Consider the following 15,465-nt stretch of genomic DNA (forward strand, 5'->3'; position numbering starts at 1 on the left):
CACTTTTTGATTTCCGGAATTGTCCAGGCAACACGCAAAACTCCATTTTTAACAAAACGTTTAATCATGTTTATTATTTCAATCAACCTGTTGCGCACCAAAACGCTCAGCTGAGTTCCCGCCAAAGGGACACATCGCGTTTCCATCTCATTATCCCACCTCCAATACTTGCCTTGTGTTTGTGAAAAGGAGCGGAGGTTAGGTTTTGGAACGCTTTTGCAAGAGGACTTTTGGCACGTGGTTTTAAATTCAAAGTTAAAGTTCAGTGTTGGATCTCAATGGACTGCCGAGGTTTTCACATGGTTGATCAGAAAATCCATGCTCCATAGTTTCTTTGTAGCCACAACTGATGAACTTGGCAGAGACTCATCCCCCCATTTAGCATATATCACGCCTATGTTGGGCTACGCGCTGTTTTTCTGAGTTAAGCGCGAGGGGTGTGGCGACGTTCCAGAGGGGAGAATACGCGCAAGATAAGACCGCGTAAAAAATGCGTGCGTAAAACCGACTTAAGTGGAGACGGGAGAATTCCGCCCTTAATTCATTTTACGTCTGGTTCCTCGGTGCCCTGGGTCACTTGGGCGGGAGGAGTGAGCTCAGCTCTGGTTTTAAATGAGCTCTGACCAATCGCTGACAGTTGACGTTCGTGACGCATGTTATTATGCTCTCAAGTGCGTTCGCTTATTGGCCGCTAACACCGGTCGTCTGAAAACCCTCCCCAGAGAAGCGTAATCAGACCACTCGTGGATTACAAAGTATTTCTAAATGTGTTGGCATGTTTATTATGAGGTTGAGAACCACTGGGCTAAGGAGAGAAGACAGGAGAGTGATGGGCCTTTAGATTGGAAGAGGAGCGTATTAGAATGGGTTGGGAGTGAGGGAGGATGTATTTGGTTGGGAGTGAGTTTAGTTGAGGGTGGATGTATTCGTTTTAAGCTGTGGCGCAGCTCTGACGGAGATATTGCTCCAAAATCTGTGCGCTCTCCCTCTCAAATCTGTCCTTATCCTGTCCCCTCTTCTCTCCCCCTCTCTCTCTCTCTCTCTCTCTCCCTCATCCCTATCTCCTTTCTCCCTCATCCATCTCCCTCATCCCTCTCTCTCTCTCTCTCTCTCTCTCTCTCTCTCTCTCTCTCTCTCTCTCTCTCTCTCTCTCATCCCCCTCTCTCTCCCCTCCTGTCCCCTGCATACTAATAGCGTACTGGGCTGGGCAGCACCAGCGGTCCAGATGTCAAACGACTGCCGCTACCCTGTTGAACTCCAGCACACTCCACACACGCGCTCACTATCACACACGCGCGCGCACACACACAGACACACACACACACACACAATAGCTCATACAAGCACATCACAAAAAGAGACTCAAAACACAGAATGACAATGGCCTGCCACACTGGAGAGGGGAACTGAGGTGGACATTCGAGCAGCCACAGGCTGCATCCACACAGTTACTGCACACACGCACACACGCACACACACACACACACACACACACACACACACACACACACACACACACACACTAGAGCCGGGTGAGTGTGAATGGAAGAGCAAATTTCACACACAAATAATTATACACTAAAACATACGGTATACAGAGTCGCCGCTTTCCACACACTCGTCGGAATGCTATGTGCCATAGCACCAGCCAACCGGCCAAATGCTGGTCAATTTCAGTTTGGCTGGTAGAAAAGACCAACTCACTAGCCACTTTGACCCATTAGAGAGTGTGCGTTTGGTTAGTAAGATTGACATCTAGTAGCTATTTTGGCTGGTGATGGTAAAGTTTATTTAGAGCCACACACACCGTATCTGAACAACCTCTGTCCCGCTCAGCCATTCTCACACACTGAGCAGCCCCCCCTCCCCATCTCTCTCTCTCTCTCTTTCTGACCAGGCCTGGACCATCAGTACATCAACAGCAACATTCCTGCTTCTGTCCCTCTCACTCACACACGTTTTCTGCTGCCCCACCCTTCATCCCTCCATCTTTCCATCCCCCCCGGCTGCCCCAACCATTCTCCATCTTTCCATCTCCCTTGGTTTCCCACTCTCTCCATCCCTCTTTTTCTCTCAATCTCTTCCTCTCCTTTCTGCCTCTCCATCTCCTTCTGTCTCTCCCCCCTCCTCTCTCCAGGGTCAGGCCTTGACCATCAGTGCCTCAACAGCAACCTTCCTGCCCCTGTTCCATTCATACTCACACACCGTTTTCTGCTGCCCCACCCTCTGTCACTCTTTCCATCTTTCTTGATTTCTCACTCTCTCCATATCTCTCCACCTCCTCCCCACTCTCTCTGTCTCTCCATCTCTCTCTTTCTCCCCACCTCTCCATTTCTCTACACCCCCCTCCCATCACTCTCTGTTGTCATTGTCACACTCTTTCGCCATATTTCCATCTCTCTCCAACCCTTTCTCTGTCTCTCCATTTCCCCCTTTTTCTCTCCACCCCTCCCCCCCTCTACATTCTTCCATCTCTCTCTCTCTCTCTGTCTGTGCCGTCCTTGTCTTCACGGTAAGGGAGATCACTGTGGTTATGTCACATTTAAGCCCCTGTGTGCCGCCCGGGTGATCTGCTCTCCTCCTCATCGGCCCCATGTGTAATGAAATACATAAGCCCATAAGAGCCAAAAAGCTGGATTACCAAATAAAAATAGGGGTATGACGCTACACTGGTAAACAATCATCCCAGGGCTCTTTTTACACACTCTCGCTTGTCCTTCAGTAAATTTGCCCATCCGGGGGCCGGGGCCGTCTGTCCCAAACAGGTTCCTCAGCACAAGATCTACTCTCCAAATGCACGGGTGTCCCTGTCTCCAACAGCACAGCCCTGCTTCACCCCACACCATTGACCCTCAGTCAACAAACTAAACGAACACAGAAATGTGAAAACTATGCCACACTTCATCTCTCTCTTGTACGCGTTGGGAAAACAAGCCCTTGGTTGGCCAGCACTGGCTGCTGTGAGATATTCAGCACCACTGACTGATAGAGACAACATGCAGCTCTCGCTGGGCACAACAGTGTGTGTTCTAGCTGAACTCGCCTTGATGAACTCTCTCTCTCTCTCTCTCTCTCTCTCTCTCTCTCTCTCTCTCTCTCTCTCTCTCTCTCTCTCTCTCTCTCTCTCTCTCTCTCTCTCTCACAACACTTAGACATAAATAAACAACAAAAAGGGTTCATGAAAACATGCAATGTTTGCCCTGCAATGCTAATTTTGTTTGAGTGTCACATTTTCTGGGGAGAGAGAGAGAGAGAGAGAAAGAGAGAAAGAGAGAGAGAGAGAAAGAGAGAGAGAGAGAGAGAGAGAGAGAGAGAGAGAGAGAGAGAGAGAGAGAGAGGGAGAGAGAGAGAGAGAGAGAAAGAGAGGGACAGAGAAATCAGAGAGGGGACTACGAGTGGCGCATTTGCATGTTAAATGTCAGCGTTCATCTCCTGATACTCGTCCTCAGGCGTGTTTAGACATGCTACAGAGAACGGCTGCTTAGATGAACCTGGAGGGAGAGGGAGAGAGAAAGAGAGATGGAGGGAGGGAGAGGGAGAGAGAGAGACAGAGAGAGAGATAGAGAGAGAGAGGGAGAGAGAGAGAGACCGAGACACAGACAGAGACAGAGGCAGAAGCTGAGGCCAGAATGGACTGAGGAAGCCTCTAGTGAGATGAAACATGACAATAGGATGCAGCTTTGAATTGGCTCTCACAAGCAGAACCACAGCAGCAAAGCAAACACTACATCAATAATCACCTCAAACACTATAGCACTAGGACTGGGTACCGAAATTCAATTCTTTGATAGAACCGAATTAAAAGCTAAGGTTCTACTTGGCACCGAAACGTGCCTTGTCTGTCGGTTCCACGTTTCGGTTCCTGAAGTCTGATTGTCAGAGCCATCAAATGTGTGTTTAAGCACGCGGCCATTTCAGCCAACCACAAGTGTCACAAACTGACCACGCTCCTCCTCTTCCCGTTTCGCACCTCATTTAAACGATTGATAAAACAGCTGATTTTCAACCAGCTGATTGTACTACTTGAGAAACAAAAACATGCCGTCGAAAGCGTGGGCTATATTTCAGGAAAGGAAGGAGCGCGCTGCAATATCTGCGATAAACTAATATCATGCAAGAATGGCAATACATCCAACCTGTTCAAACACTGCTCTTGCATTCGATTAACTTGCGTGCAGAGAGTTGCAGCATCTTTACAACGGCAACACACCGTCAACCTCAACTATGCCTGCTGCCTGCAACCGTCAACCTCAACCATGACATCGACTCTTCAGGAAGATGTCTCTGACTCCTTGGAAACGTGTTTTTCCATGAAAAGAGCTAACTTAGAAATAACTGGTCTTGTGTTGGGGACGTACAAATGTAGTCTATTTAGACCGTCGGTTTAATTCGAGGGAACAAAGAACACAGCGACAAAAAAGATTTCCTCTCTATCCGGCTGGAGAATAACGCCATTGTTTACTTGAAGTAGCGGCCGCTTAAGGTTAAATAACTGTGGATTGAAAGAACATAAAAACGTTCTGTAAAAAAATGTAAAAAGCTAAGAATCTCAGCTTTCGAACAAGCCCTAACACATGTCTATAGGTCTACGTTAAGGAGATCGCTGGCTGTTCGGGAAAAAATGACGAGATAAAAAAAAAAAAAAGGTTGGAAAGCGCTATTTTTTCACTTGAAACAGCGGCCGCTTACAGTTCAATAACTTTTGATTGAAAGAACATAAAAACGTGCCGTAAAAACCTGTAAAAAGCTAAGAATCTCAGCTTTCGAACAAGCCCTAACACATGTCTGTAGGTCTAGGTTAAGGAGATCGCTGGCTGTTAGGGAAAAAATGACGAGATAAAAAAAAAAAGGTTGGAAAGCGCTATTTTTTCACTTTCAACGGCGGCCGCTTACAGTTTAATAACTTTTGATTGAAAGAACATAAAAACGTGCCGTAAAAACTGTAGAAAGCTAAGAATCTCAGCTTTCGAACAAGCCCTAACACATGTCTATGGGTCTACGTTAAGGAGATCGCTGGCTGTTCGGGAAAAAATGATGAGATTAAAAAAAAAAAAGGTTGGAAAGCGCTATTTTTTCACTTGAAACAGCGGCCGCTTACAGTTCAATAACTTTTGATTGAAAGAACATAAAAACGTGCCGTAAAAACCTGTAAAAAGCTAAGATTCGCAGCTTTCGAACAAGCCCTAACACATGTCTGTAGGAGAAGGACAGGTTGTTTTACCACTAGAAAGTGGCAATCTTGGGTAGGCCTATCTGTTTTGGTAAGCTGTCGTCAGACTGGGTAGCGTAGGCTACATTAAAATCATGTCAGCCACGCTTGACATAGGATTGGTAGGCCTACCAGAAGTGAAGTTGCACCGTACAGCAGAACAATTTTAATCAGACATGAGTACATTTATCAGTATCAAAACCGTTTATTATACTTGCCAAGCCATGCCGAGAGGACAACTTGCAGCATGCAATTAATCATGAATGCTGTATAGAATTAAATGCCTTTAACCCGCCATTGCTTAAGTCACGATGAGCGCCGCCTTGTGGCAGGCAGGGAAACTCATGATTTACAGACCCGTTACGCCATCTACTGGCCACTTTGGGTAACTGCAGGTTTAATTCAGGGTTTCTAGGAACCGAAAATGGAACCGTTCTGGTACCGGAACCGAAACGAAGGAACCGGAAATGGAACCGGAACCGAAAATTGTCAATCAATTCCCAGGCCTATATAGCACTGATCATCTTTACAGTATGTTGTCTTTTCAGAGGCTGACAGAAATCCTGTGGGGCTCCACACAAACACACACACAGGCAGGCGGAATTAAATAAAGCACAGCCAGCCAGCGCTCTGTGCTACTGACATCTATTAGTTACCATCTATTCTAATAATACAAGAAACGCCTGTTTGTGTCTCCTCCAGTCTGTTCCCGCACCGGATGCCACCGAATTATCTCCAATTTGGAGGGTGACTTTCCAGTGGTACGGCTGTGTGCAGTGTTAAGTTTCATGCCGTGAAGACATAAAATGCAGAAGATTAAAATGTTTTTTAATTGCCTTTTGTCACTTTGCCACTCATGGAATTTTGGCCGCATAGCCACTACCCTTCTCATCAGTGCTCAAGACCAGAAGTGAAAAAATCCAGGTGCAGAAAGTGCTCAAAGCGGCTTTGAGTCCATGGAAAAGCGCTATATAAAACTGATCTATTATTGTTAATAAAATCCTGCCACATTTTTTGCTCCAGGTGATCCTAATTACCACATCCCCACAGCCAGATTGATGAGCAACCAGTAATTATTGAAAACACCTGTGTTGACAGCACAGGAAGAAGGAAAACCTAAGATTGCGTTTCTCGACAATGTCGTTGCTAACTAAGTTAGCAACTTACTTGGTTGCAATGTAAATTCTCATTGGGAACAAAGTAAGTTGCTAACTGGTTAGCAACGTTGCTTTGAGAAACGGGCTCCAAGACTTTTACTCTGTCAGTCCAGTTTTTTACCCCAGTCCATTACGGACTGAACACCTCTCCACAGACCTGCACTCTACGCAGAATATGCAACAGCAGTCTACACCATTGTGTTCACATTCCATCACATGCTTATGCGTATAAACGGCATAGCCTACAGGTGACTCAGCTTCTAAACTAATTATTTTGTTGCGAATTCCAAAAAAATGAACAACTAGAAGCTACTTTTGGGTACATGTCACGTTGCCTACAGTAAACAATGACAACAACTTGTCTGCAAATTCTCTTCCCATGCCAAGCATGATTACTTTCAGAAGTTTCAGTCAGAAATGGTTTCACTTCTTGCTGTTGTTTTCACACTTCATGAGCCATAGCAAATTACGTAGGTGTTTTATTTAGCAATTTCAGCTACTCAATCATAGCCTAATAGCTCCTCATCATCGTTCTTGTTTATTTCAAAGCTACAATTCAGCAATATACCCTACAACCAAAAGTAGACACTGACAAAATGTCCCGTGCATTAAATTACACTAATTTCTCACACAGACATGTATACGATTCAAACAACAATCTGAACATCATTTTATTGTTAAAATTGTTAAAACTTCTGCGTGACCTTGGACTGCGTAGCACCAGTCTGCAGAGAGCCATCAGGGGCCCATCTGAAGAGGCAGAGAAGGCAAGTTTTTGGCTTTGGCTGAAACGACGGGATGTAGCCTGGGGAGCAGGCACAACTTAAGAATGCTAGCTGCAGGGGGTGGCAGGGAGACGTCTCTGTTCACTGCCCCGCCACCTGGAGATGTTCTGGGCTAAGGGGCGAAACATCTAACAACGGTGGTCCCCAGCTGATGACCCTGCAGCTAGCAAACTAGGCACCGGAGGAGGTGCTGCATGCCTAAGGCAAGGCAGGAGAACACCAACCTGTATAAAGAAATTATCTCCTGTACTGTATCTTTCACCTGATTTCATCAACCTCAACAATAAGCCTGGCCATGCCATCCATATGCTTCCACTCTATTTGTCATTTCCCTACTGTACGCGTACATGTTACCATCAGCTTACTACGATAAGATGGTATGGTATCATGTACAGTTGAAAACACCACACGGGCACGGGCACTGGCTTTGCACTAGTGGTTTTAACCAATTTTTGCCCAAGGCACTTGCAAAAAAACGCCTGCTGAATGCCTATGCCCTTTTTGGGAAAAGGTGCCCTCTGCCTATTACAACCTACATATCGAAGCCTCTGAAGCACATAAAAACATGAAATAAGGTGCATTTAAAAGCTAGGACACATATCTTGCATTACATTGTGATCACACATCCAACATAGCCACAGTTTTTAATTTAAAAAACCTCTAAATAAATCATAAAAATATATTTTTTTTAAAATCTAAAAAGCCTGAATGCAGCATATACTGTATGTTGCTCCAGGCGGCAAAAGGTCAAACCGTGTATATACCATCAGGCTAAAATGGGTTAACACAACCTAGTGCACTGACCTCCCAAAGGGGTCCCAGTTTTGACAAATTAGAGTGCATCGATTAACAGAGCGGAGATTGGAAAGTGTAATAGCAGGCGCTGAAGTCTGAATAGCTCCTTGGCCTTGACCTTTTGAGGTCTCTAGTCCTCCGCTATGCGAATCAGTCTGACCCCTGTGGGGGGGTTACCTGTAAACACGTTACACCAGTAGTTCTCAAACTTTTTCCATCATTCCCCCCTTCAGTGGGTCTGAATGCTTCTGAGCCCCCCCCTTAGCAACAGCAGTCAGCAGACTGATTTTGCAATAGCTGCGCAGAATCAAAGGAAAGGTGACTGGTGAGATTAAACAAAGAGGGACTGCAGTCGAATGCAGATTTGCGTTCATTTCCTATGCTATTCAAATTCATTAATAATATAATGTAGGTGAGGGCTTTAAACTTATTGACTTATTGGCGAGACAGGAAAACATTTCCTTGGGAGAAAAAAATCCAAAATCAGATGTCACACGCCCCCCCTGAGATACCTCCGCGCCCCGCCAGGGGGGCTTACGTCCCACTTTGAGAAACACTGCGTTACACAGACACACATGTACGCACGCATGCACGCACACGCAAACACATGCACAGGTCACGTAGTACTCACCAGGAAGCCTGTTCATGTTTACCCCCTGGGCAGACAGGCCGATTCCCATGTACCTGAAAACACACAGAGAGAGAAAGTGAAACAGGAGAGGAGTGAGGCATCGTCAACACACAAGACAGAGACACACAGGCAGGAGGGGAGTGAGACATCATTGCGGTCCTGCTCTGCTCCCAGGTCAAACACTGGGATGTGCCGGCTAGGCTGTAACCACCTCTTCCAGCTCAATTCAGAGAGGTCATGTCACACCCCCCTCCCTCCCTCCCACCCAAGCTCAACATGTACATTGTAAACAACGTTTGAGGATGTTAGAAAGTTGATAAAGATAAAAAATAGGAAACAGCAGTCATCAGCTGCCTACGTAAGTAGTACATGAGAGCTATACATGAGATCATTCAACTTGAAGAGGTTTCATGGAGTCTGAGTGGGAGATGTGACCGCATAATAACTTGCAGCATGCAGCCACGGCTAACCAACACTGAAGGCACGAACACACACACACAGAAGACTGGTGCGCACACACACACACACACACACACACACACACACACACACACACACACACACACACACACACACACACACACACACACACACACACACACACACTCACACTCACACTCACACACACACTCACACACACACACACACACACAGCTCCCGTCCTCTCAGGCCAGCCATGATGGCGAGCAGGGCTGCCAACCAAACGGACTGTCAAACACAATTTGAGAGATCTCTGCTGACATGACTAACAAGGGGCCAGCATGCATGTATGTGTGTGTGTGTGTGTGTGTGTGTGTGTGTGTGTGTGTGTGTGTGTGTGTGTGTGTGTGTGTGTGTGTGTGTGTACACACAGCGTGTGTGTACACACACAGTGATCTGAGAGCCCTCAGCAGAGATGGACAAGAGTAACAGCATGTGTACACAGTGATTTGCGACATCTCAGCAGATGCAAGTAACAAGGGGCCAACATGGTTATCCTCTGAGGACACGGCACGGCAAGGCACGGCACGGCCTACGCCTCCCCACTCCCCCCTCACCACCACGTCACAGCCTGCTCCTAGGGCTGGGCAATATGGAAAAAAACTATATCACGATATGGATTACTTTATATCACGATAACGATATATATCACAATATAGTACAATTACATACGTTTTCAGTTATTCTCTTTATTTGCTCTTTATTTTTTCATGTCGCAAAACAACCTTCCTTTAAAGTCTATCTTTTTATTGTTATTTTTACAGTTACATGAACTTATAGTGTGTATTGTGACAACTTGAAATGTAATTAAATGATATTCAATTGTACAACTGATAAAATTACTATCACGATATAAACGATATAGGAGAAAGGTCACGATATACACTTTTATATCACGATAATGATATATATATCGTCATATTGCTCAGCCCTACCTGCTCCTCACAGCCTCCCCGCTCTACCCTACCCATCACCACAGCCTCTAATGGCCTGCCTCTGCCCATCCCCAGGCCACCGACTGCCTCTGCCCACACCAGGACCCTACCCACCTCTATACTAGCCAGGCCGTGCCCCTTCAGCGTTGCTAATAGTCATGTCAAGAGCAATGCAAGAACTTTCTGAGCTCCCAAAAAAACGGGAACTCCTCATACTATCAGTAAGCAAACAAGCATTAGCAAACCAACCATTCGGTCAACCATGCCGTTTGGGTAATGTTAATTGTCATGCTCTTGGTCAGACCAAGTCTCGAAGGCATTTGAAAGTCGATGATAATCAGGCTACCTCTTTACAGCCTGACTCTTCACTCTGCCCGATACGGTCTGCCACTCACTGCCTGCTCCTCCATGATCTAAAACTGACCACCAGGGCACAGCCTGCCTCTACACAGCCTGCCTACCCCCAGCAGAGTTGTATGAAGTAGAAGTACCGATATTACATGGTCTCAACTTTGTAATATCATATTACTAGTGTTGTACTTACATGTGCAAAAGTACTTTTACTTCTATTTTATCCAACTCTGCTCCCCAGCCTGTGTCTATACAGCCTGCGTCTGCCTCCCTGCTCCGTTTTCCACCACGACACAGCCTGATTCTACACAGTATGCCTGCCTCCTCGATTTACCCTCCACCTCCAAAACACCGACTGCCTCTATACAGCTTGTCACTTGGGGCAGTCATGGGTAAGAGGTTAGGGCGTCAGACCCGTAGCCCAAAAGGTTGCCGTTTTATGACCTGCATCTCCTGACGTGCTTCTCACAGCCTCTCTCCCCTAAGCACCACCACAAGGCCTGCCTCTACACAGCCTGCCTCCACTAATCTCTCTCCACCAGGCCACGGCCTGCCCCCTCCACAAGGTCAGCCTCCAACAGCTTGCCTCTACGCTCCCCTAACCACCATCCCACAGCCTGCCTCTAAACAGCCTGCCTCCCCACTCCCTTGACCATGACTAGGCCGCACTTGACAGCATGATTCTCCACCAGGCCATAGTCTGCCTCTATATGGGGCTACCTCCTCCATCTCAACATGGCCTGCCTCCCCACTGCCCTATCGACCAGGTCACGGCCTGCCCCTCAAGGCCTGTCTCCGCGATCCCCAACCCCACCACCACACAGCCTGCCTCCCCACTCCCCTCTCCACTGCCTGTGTCTGTCTCTGCGCTCCGCTTTCCACCAGGACAAAGCCTGCTTCTACACGCCCTGCCTCCTCGATTTACCCTCCACCTCCAAGACACAGCCTTCATCTAAACAACTTGTCACTTGGGGCAGTCATGGGTAAGTGGTTACGGCGTCAGACCTGTAGCCCAAAAGGTTGGTGGGGGAAGTAATTAACCAGTGCTCTCCCCCATCCTCCACCATGACTGAGGTAGCCTGAGCACTGTAACTTCCTGCCACACTTGGGGCGCCATTGGGGGCTGCCGCATAAATGCAATTTTGTTGTGTGCAGTCAGTGTGCACTTGTGTGCTGACAATGGGACTTCACAGCGCGCTGGAGGGCTGAGCGGGCCAATTAGCTCCCCTTAGCAGTTAGCAGTTAGCAGCGGCCTTCCAGCATGCTTGTGGCGCTATGCAGATCATGTCTGGAATCCGCACCACTCTCTCTGTTCTGCCTAAAAATGGCTACTGCTCCACTGCACGCTGTACTGATGCCAATGCAGCAGCAGCAGCCCCAAAATGGAGCATGTGAGGGAATCGCAGCACACTAACATAAAAGGACAGATTAACCCTCCCAACACACACACATACACACAGACACAGACACAGACACAGACACACACACACACACACACACACACACACACACACACACACACACACACACACACACACACACACACACACACACACACACACACACACACACACACACACACACACACACACACACACAAACCTCAACCCCCACTAACTGTGCTACTTTTAGAAGTGTAATAAACACAAGAAGCAACAGAGCAACAACACAAACAGTTTGGATTGTTTTTTTTTGTCATGCCCTTCAGTTTGTGTTGAGCGGGCTCCAGAGCAGGAGTGTGTGTGTGTGCACCAGATGACATTGTAACGACTCTATTTATACGTCCACAGCCCGCCCACACAGGACATCAGTCAGCCATGATGTATGGATGTGTAACCTGTCTGTCAGAAGGCAACACAACATCCCATTCATCAGACACACGGGTAAAAATAAGTGTCATCATGCTGAACCGAGGTCAGAGCAACAGAGAGAGACCAAACGACACTGCACTGCACTGCAGAAGAGAAGACATGGACACTAGGGTTGCACGATTATGGAAAAAAATCCTAATCATTATTTTGGTCAAAAAGGTAATCACGATTATTAATCACGATTATTGAATTTCGCAGATTTTTTTGAAAATTATAACAAGATGAAATATAACCAAGAATGAATTATATACGGGATGAGCAAAATAAAATGAATTGTAATAATTATGTAAAGGCAATAGCATGAAACTTAGGTGGACAGATTTCTGGCCAGAAACACCAGCCTGTCAATATGTTCTGGCTTCAAGGACGCTCTCAAGGGTAGGTCACTATTGCCACGATTAAATCACGATTAAAATTTCGACTTCGATTTCACTAATTTATTTTATTAATTTTCGATTAATTGTGCAGCCCTAATGGACACTACACTGCATTGCAAAAGAGGTGACAGAGACATTACATTACACTCAGCTGACGCTTTTATCCAAAGCAACTTACAGTTATTGACAGGGTATTGGTTACAGTCCCTGGAGCAATGTAAGGGTAAGTCAAGTTGGTTTTACTATAAGTGCGTTGCTCAAGGGCACTTCAGCCATGAATGTAGGTATAGGGAGAGGTAAGGGCGGAATTCGAACCTGCAACCCTCTGATCTAAATACTAATGTGCTAACCATTAGGTCACGGCTGCCCCATGCAGAGACAGTACAGTGCACTGCACTGCACTTATCCAGAAGAGAGAAGGGAGAGGGAGGGGAAAAAGGAAGTGCTCTGATGATGTCATAACCCAATCAGCTTCTCAGCTCATCAAGACTCCAGTAATCACCCGTCTACATAAACACACTCACAGACGTGCAGTGTGGCTGCAAGACCAAACCCATAGGAATACTAGATAAAGGCACCCATAGATCCAATGTGTGTGTCTAAATGAAGGTACTCATGGATCTAGTATTCGTCTAGAATGGTGTTTCTCAACGAGGGCTCTACAGCCTCAGAGGGCATTATTTATTTATTTTAAAATGTTTCCTTTATTTAGCCAGCATTGTACCATTGAGACTAAGAAGTCTCTTCAGCCAGGGAGTCCTGGTCAAAATGGCAGCCTACATATAGTTACAGACAAAGACACATAGACATAGAATAAGGAAAATAAACTTACATACTTCATAGTATCAGGTAAAAGGTATGTGGTGCATGTTTAGAAATGATGACATTCCTCTGTGTACAGTATTAATTGCCCTTTTAAAGGTCTCCATTAGGGAGCCCTTGCGGGGCGTTGAGGACAGGCTGAAGGGGGGTGGGACTCAGTTACAAATGTGGGACAATAGTCTATCTTATTTTTTAAATACTATGGGGGACCTTGCCAAACTTATGATGAGGTCAAGGGGGTGTCCGGAGGCTTTCGGTGAGGTCAAGGGAACATTTGTTCAAAAAAGGTTGAGAGTCATTGGTCTAGAACAAGTACCCACCTCTCCCCTTCAGCAGTGCTGTAATCTGCAGTATATTATGGTAATCTGCATCCTAGGTTACCCATCTCTGCCTTTAATAATGTAGATGCGAAGGTGTATGCATATAGATGTGTATGGGTCTTGTTGAGCTTAGCCATAGAGACACATTACAAACATATACACTATGCCTTCAATAATACAGTAGTGTTACTGTGTGTTGTGCATTGAACTCACCCATCTCTACCCTTGCTGACGATCTTGACCTCAAAGTAGTAGATGCCACAGGCGGCTGGGATGGGGTGGGTGGCACGCACAGACGCAGCGTCCTTATGGTTCTTACCATGGCCTGAGGGGGAGAGAGAGAGAGAGAGAGAGAGAGAGAGAGAGAGAGAGAGAGAGAGAGAGAGAGAGAGAGAGAGAGAGAGAGAGAGAGAGAAACAGAGAGAGAGACAGAGTGAGGGGGAAGAAATAGCAGTATTGTAAATAAACTAAGTACTTCTCACCAATGAAAATACTGCAGTATAGTACTTTCAGTAAAGAAGAGTACAGTCGAGTCAAACCAGTGAGCAAGACAGGACATAGCTATGTGACACACACTGCTCTTAAGACCTGCTTCTGTGGGCTTTACTACAACTCCCAGGCCACAGCCACACTACCCATCAGTGGATATTAAGACTCTTTTCCACTGTTAGTTTTCTGGTAGGCCTACAGCTCGAAACAGCTGGTGCGACTAGGCCGCCACTTTTTGCTTTACGATTGCACTGTGTGGTGCCGAAAAGCAAAAAGTGGCGTCCAAGTCGACCCGGGTTCGATTCCGAACTCGGGTCATTTCCCGATCCTCCCCCGTCTCTCTCTCCCACTCCGTTCCTGTCCCACTCTTCACTGTCCTGTCTAAATGAAGTTGAAAAAAAAAATCAAACTCGAACAGAGTTCACCCGTCCCACCTGTAGACAGTGCGCAATTGAGCTATTACCCTCTGTAATACATTTGTACAAGAGTATGGTAGGACCAATCTAATAATGAGTATAAAATCATAAATATATAAAGATCACATGTTGGGACAACATAAGCTCCATAGCGAACACAGGCAGGTGTGTGTGTGGGTGTGTGAGTGATACATGTGATGTATTGGCAACATGTGAGCCCCATAACACAAGTGAGAGCAGACCTACACAGTGTTGACACGCATGTCCTAGAACAACCGTATCTCACTCATACCGTGAAGTATTCACGAAAAAAATAGATTAATTTTCGTGGTGCATTCACGTTATTGCCCGTTTATTTTGTGAAGTATTCACGAAAAAAAATAGATTAATTTTCGTGGTGCATTCACGTTATTGCCCGTTTTTCGTGGTAGGGCAACGAAACGCTGCCTATTCACTTGAATTGCCCGACTGTTGCCTAGCGACCCACTAGTTTGATGCCCTTTCGGTAGCCTACCGTCACATGGTAATCAAACATTTCAAACAAGCAATTTAGGGTTAGGTTTAGGGTCAAGGTTAGGGTTAAGGTTAGGATAAAGGTTAGGGTTAGGGTTAGGTTTAGGGTCAAGGTTAGGGTTAAGGTTAGGGTTAAGGTTAGGGTTAGGGGACATGAGGCGTAAGTACCGAAAGGGCGTCGAATTAGTGAGTCCCGAGTGTTCTGTCAGCACCCCCTCCCCGCCCCTGCAGACGCTTGGATAACCATAGCAGCAGTGGGGCAATTCAAGTGAATAGGCAGCGTGAAAATTAATCTATAATTTTCGTGAAGACTT

General features: G+C 46.3%; 1 protein-coding gene across 2 annotated transcripts in view; it reads right to left on the reverse strand.

Moving 5' to 3' along the window:
- ranbp10 (RAN binding protein 10) overlaps positions 1 to 15,465 on the reverse strand; it is a 57,677-nt gene that overhangs the window by 35,501 nt on the left and 6,711 nt on the right. For both annotated transcript variants that reach the window (XM_063197436.1, XM_063197435.1), the window contains exons 2-3: positions 13,947 to 14,058; positions 8,578 to 8,630 (exon numbers count right to left, since the gene is read on the reverse strand). In XM_063197436.1, the coding sequence (XP_063053506.1) occupies positions 8,578 to 8,630; positions 13,947 to 14,058 (165 nt within the window). The remainder of the gene's footprint in view (positions 1 to 8,577; positions 8,631 to 13,946; positions 14,059 to 15,465) is intronic.

This window comes from Engraulis encrasicolus, chromosome 4 (genome assembly GCF_034702125.1).
Source record: "Engraulis encrasicolus isolate BLACKSEA-1 chromosome 4, IST_EnEncr_1.0, whole genome shotgun sequence".
In the NCBI taxonomy this organism is placed as follows: Eukaryota; Metazoa; Chordata; class Actinopteri; order Clupeiformes; family Engraulidae; genus Engraulis; species Engraulis encrasicolus.